Below are 5,790 nucleotides of genomic sequence, written 5' to 3' on the forward strand. Positions count from 1 at the left end.
CGGATTCCATTCCCAGTTCTGCCGAGACTGGAATGTTTGGCGACCTTCTTTCCAGCTAAAGTTCATTCAGCTTTCCATCTTTCCGAGGTCAGTAAAATGAGTACCAGCATGCATGGACTGCTGAGAAGCGGCTGCAATTTGCGCCTGTATATGCTTCCAGTCCGCTGGGGGTAAATTGATTCATCGTTGTAAAGCGCCTTTGAGACGTTAGTGAAAGGGCGCTATATAAATGCACCACTTTACTTTTTTTTTTACTTTACTTTGTAGTCTTGTAATAGTTGGTCGTTTTGTCTGCTTTCACAAAGATGTTGTTTTCTCGTGTTTCCTTTATGTCTTTATGGAGTTGTTTGTGAAGTTCGTTGGAGCAAGTATTGGTCTTGAATTGAACTCGCTGTATCATGTCAAGCATACAGTCCTCAAACTCATTCAGCTCCTTTACATGAGTTGGTGACCGTTTCGATTTAAATCCATAAGATTCTTTAGTTGTGTCAGTGGTGTTCGTGTTGAGAAAAAAGAAAGCTTTCCGGCGCATACATTGAATTCAGGATTCTGTTTTCGCGATTAGTGCTTGAAGGTACGCATTTTTGTGTGTAGGCGGGATGTTCTTTGTTGAATACTCGAAGGCCTTCACTTTGAAATTCATTCTTGACAGCGCTCAACTGCAGAACAGGAGCAATTTAATTTCTTTTTTGAGTAGAACATATTTCGTAGAGCGCTCAACTCAATCGTTTGAGGAGGAATAAGTATGACTTCACAGAAGTCATCCATGCCACCAAAGTGAACCTGTGGAAAACCACTAACAACAAGTTCAAGGCAACCCCAGGAAAGGAAAAGCACGCATTAATCACTTTTGACGTTTGCAACTTCTATCCATCGATATCTGAAGACCTGCTACTGAAAGCATTAGATTATGCCTCCAAATTCACCGCAATCACCCAAACAGACCGCCACATCATCATCCACGCGAAAAAATCGCTCCTCTACCACCAAAACTCTCCATGGACCAAACAAGAACACAAACGCCATTTTTGATGTTACAATGGGCTCATACGACAGAGCAGAAACGTGCGAATTGACAGGAACTTACATGCTGTCCTTGATCGCATCCAAATTCAAAGATGAAGTTGGACTGTACCGTGACGATGGTCTTGCAGTCTGCAAAGCCACCCTAAAAGAAATTGAAAAAACCAAAAAAGAAGTCAGCAATGTGTTTAAATGAAATGGCCTAAAGATCAGGATCGATGCCAACAAAAAAATCGTCCACTTTCTTGACATAACCTTCGACCTTAAAGATGCAACCTACAAACCATACATGAAGCCCAACAACAAACTATCGTACGTCCACTGGCAAAGCAACCATCCTCCAGCATTACTGAAAAACATACCACTCAACATCAACAAAAGACTAACATTTCATCCAGCAAAGATCAACCCCCCCCCCCCCCCCCAGATTATATTATATACTAGTATACCGAAGGGAGGACGATATTGAGTATGGTAATTGATACCATATGAACTGAACTGTGAAGAATTGTTTTGCACAAGTGGCATTGTTATGATAGGAAATGAATTGAAACTGTTTTAGGTCAGGGGGTTTTCTAGGTTTGAATAGATATTGTGTGCATGTGGCATTTTTTGTGTCAGAATCTTTGGTTATTTCAGCTTTCATTAATATTTGATGTTATGCCTTGTCTCCCCCGTCCTCAAAAAAAGACGTCAGTAATAATACTTTTAATGGCAATTGGAAAAGGATCTTTGAGCAGAACTTCATGATGTGTTTCGGTACATAGAGGGGGCTATATTGTAACCTGTGAAAACCTGTTTTCCTGAGAAAATGAACGGTGGCAAAACATCAACACTGAGCAATAGACATTCCGAAAAAACTGTTTAATAAAATGATACATAAAATAGCATTTTGTTAAGTACTCTAAAATCTGTCACATCAACATTATGGTATTGAAAATCAGTTGTCTCTCGAACAGCAACTTGCAGTGTTGTAAAATCAACTCGAAACTATTATGAATTTGACATTATAGTCACATTATAGTCTGTGAAACACTACAGTTAATTTTTTTATGACATACTCACGGTTTTACGACATTTTGTAATTGAGATAATTATATACTGTTAAAATCAGATTGTTCTTCAGCAGCAACTAAACAAAGTGGTAAAATCAACCACATTCTACATATGAATTTGACATTTCAGTAACATGATGTCCCCAGCAAAACTGTTATTTTTTTCATCACAAACTTTACATGTTCAAGAGAAACAGACTATAAAAATCAAATGTGTGTTTGACAGCAACTATAAAATATGTTGTAAAATCAGCTATATACTATCATTCTGAATTTGACATTGCAGGGGCATCATGTACTCTGTTAAGCAGTTAATTTTTTTACGAAACTTTTTAAATTTATCAATCTAACTTTATGTACATAATATTTTGTGTAAGTTAAATAAAATTAAATTGAAAGTGAATACATCCTAACAGCAACATTTTGTTGTAGATATGATATTTGCTGTAAGTCAAATAAAATTGAATTGAAATTGAATACATCCTAACAGCAACATTTTGTTGTAGATATAACATAGACGAAATAATCACATTGTTCTTTCAAACTGTAACCTTAAAATTTATGTACTATCAACTATTTTAGTATCTACACGGATTTAACATACCAGTAACATGATGTTCTGCTAAATGGTTTATTTTTATCACAACCTTTTTAAGTTTGAATACTAACATTTTGTTCAGGAAATGACAGACCACAAAAATCAGATGTGTCTTCAACAGCAAGTAAAAATATGTAGTAAAATCAGTATAAACTATCATGAATTTGACAGTGCAGTGACATCTCGATCTGGTAGACAATTTTTTAAACAAACTGTATACATTCAAAAGCAACGATAAAAATATTAATATAATGTAAAGGTTTCTAAAAAGTATTAGTCGTTTTGTTTTATTGAAGTGATATTCATTTTTTTGTTTTAGAAAATTGTTGCCTGTACAAACAACAATAGGTCAGTGACGTTGTCCTCATTAAAAGTACTTGAATCTTGAACTTTGGCTGCTGGGTTATAAATGTTGTGCAATGTTATGAGTTTATCGTCAAAAATTGTTAGGGATACCTGCTCTCCACTTGTGATGAACAGTGCTTTTGCAATTGTGCGCTTTGTACACTGGTCTTTCAGCTGTGCACACCCACAATTTGCACGGTGTAGAATCCTTATTTCTACATTCAATGGGAAGGCTGCACTGCACTTTCTACATGATAGGTAAGTTGCTACTTTTTCCACCCCATCAACTGAGCATGATACTGTGTTTAGCTGGTTATCAAGCAGCTGTTCGTCACTTCGCTGTATTGTGATCTCTGCTTCAGCTATCAAAGAGTGGCGGTTGAGAGTGATGTATGTGTTGCTGTTGAAGTTTTTTACCAGTGCTTGGGTGATTTTGTAAGTTAAACCATTCTGCACAGAACCAGCCTTATGGACCCAGTTTCATCTGTAAGGACTGTTTCAAGCTTTTGGAGTGTTTTACCATTGGCTTGAATAGTTTCTGGACTTGCATCAAATGACACACGACCTGAAACGTTTACTTTGCTACTCTTTGTGTTGCGCTCGATGATGTCATTGACTGTAGTCAATGTTGCCAGGTCTTCATCAGATTTTACTTGTTTGATGTCAAAATCAAGTTCAGTGGCAGCTGGATCAGTGATCTTCGTTCTTTTGTTGATGTGAACCTCATCTTCATCCGTGTATCTGGTAAGCTTGATGGGTGATGATGACTCATATCTGGATTTTATGATTTTCATCTTTCAGGAGAAAAGCTAATCCCTCTCACGGTTCTGTTTTTTTTTTGTAATGTGACATCAAAATAGTCGTTGTTTGACTGACTGAGTTTCATCTTTGACAAATTGTGTAGATAACAAACAAGTGGTTTTTCTGAAATAAATCAATGAGAGATATGTGAGGGAATGTTTATTCACTGTTTTTTTGCATTAATTTGTGTGGTTTGTGTAATCCCAGTTTAGAGAGGAAACAGTTTCATTTGACAATACTTACTTGAGCAATATTCAGTATTTCTTTTATCTAGACAGTGCAAGTCAAATACTTACCAGTTTGTTGATCAGGTGAACTTCCCGGCTTTTTTTCTGCAAATGTATTTAGTTTATGTCAGCTGTAGTCTTTAAACATTCAGTATTGCAGTGAACTAAAACTTGTAATACCTGTCATCGGTTCATGTTCTGCCCAGGATTTTGGGAAAATGCTGGGGGTATTCTGATCCAGTGTCCTTCTTAGGGTCTGTCACCCCTTCTCAGAGTGAGAGAAGGGGCAGGGAGAAAGGTACTGTGGGAGCAAGGTTGATTTTGAATTTGATTTTAACTGTAGGCTAAATATGAAATCTATAAATGTTTAAACTTGGTACTTATTTGTACGAGGTTTAGCAAGTAGCTGTTATAATTTTTCTGTTTTTTTTTTTAACCCTTCCCGAATGTCAGCTGTTTTTCCATGAATAGGATAAACTTTGTTCTAAATGTCAAAGTAAGCTTCATTGGGTGAATTGCCTTTCACTGGTGGTTTAAAGTGTGTATTGCTTTAGAGTGCTAAGGTGATCATTTGTGACAGCACTTACTTGGCGATTGACTCATTTTGAAGTAAAGTGGTAACTGAGGGAAATAAAGAACAATCAAATGTTAATATTTGAAGAACTTCAGAAGAACAGGTTATACTGTAATTGAATATGTAAGTTATAATGAAGACTATTTTGAATATTAACTTTGATTCCAGTTTACTTTAGCTGTTTCACAATTAAGTTGTTCAAGTCTCAATTCTTCTTTTAAGCTGAACTTTAGACTTTCAGAATTTTTAATGTTTGCAAGCCGTTCAAAAGTCATTGGTTCAATTACCAAAGACGACAGGTTACGAACGCTTCTGATTCCAACATATGTTAGACCCAATGTTGATTCCTTTTTACCTATATCTATCCAGGCTCTTTCTAAGGTCATTCCCTGACTTTTGTGGATTGTTAATGCCCAGGCAAGAGTTAAGGGAAGTTGTTGCCTTTCATGTACAGTATTTGTGATGTTAACAGTAGCTGTTATTGGTGGAATAGGAACACAGCATGGCATGTTTGTTATTGATGGTCCAGAATATTTATCAAACTTAACAACCACTGCAATAGGCAAAAAGGGTGGTTGATGATCAGTTTCATAAATAATATCCACTACTGTTCCTGTGGAGCCATTACAGAGACCAACCGATGGCCACATATTCTCAGTAAGCATGATGCGGGCACCTCTTTCAATAAACAGTTTTGGTTGCTAATTAAAGATTTCTTCAGCACTAATTTATTTTGTCAGCTCGCTTGAATGTTTTGCATGAATGTCTGCTACAGGTTGGTTTAACTTAACCAAACATTCATAGTTGTATGCTGCTACTTCTGCAATTGTGTAGTATAAACGTACCACATCTTTAAAGTGGTCAATATCTGGTATTTTGAAAGGTTGCCTAGCTAACAAATGTTTCCAATCATCTTGTGTCGTTCCTCCATTTCGTAGTCTTAATAACAAACCTAACCTTCATCCTTGCAAGAGACAACATGCAGATATGACTGATTTTGATAGTGACTATGTAGACCTTCTAAATACTGTCCAGCGACGTACACACTGCAGAACAAAATATTGTTTAAGATTTGACCCAGTGAAGGAGGATCTTCAGTGCCAATTTAAGTATCCATTTGATTTGTGCGAGAAAACAACATTGGTGTTTGAACCTGTGCATACTAAA

General features: G+C 36.5%; 1 protein-coding gene across 1 annotated transcript; it reads right to left on the reverse strand.

Moving 5' to 3' along the window:
* Positions 1 to 4,775: 4,775 nt before the first annotated feature.
* On the reverse strand, positions 4,776 to 5,288 carry LOC138005407 (ATP-dependent DNA helicase PIF1-like). Its single transcript, XM_068851640.1, has one exon. The coding sequence runs from the start codon at positions 5,286 to 5,288 to the stop codon at positions 4,776 to 4,778; it is 513 nt and encodes a 170-aa protein (XP_068707741.1).
* Between the last annotated feature and the right edge of the window lie 502 nt (positions 5,289 to 5,790).

This window comes from Montipora foliosa, chromosome 6 (assembly GCF_036669935.1).
Source record: "Montipora foliosa isolate CH-2021 chromosome 6, ASM3666993v2, whole genome shotgun sequence".
Lineage (NCBI taxonomy): Eukaryota > Metazoa > Cnidaria > Anthozoa > Scleractinia > Acroporidae > Montipora > Montipora foliosa.

What these genes read in the sequence shown, in the direction of transcription:
- LOC138005407 (XM_068851640.1), bottom strand. Translation starts at nt 5,288, where the DNA reads ATGCTTACTGAGAATATGTGGCCATCGGTTGGTCTCTGTAATGGCTCC.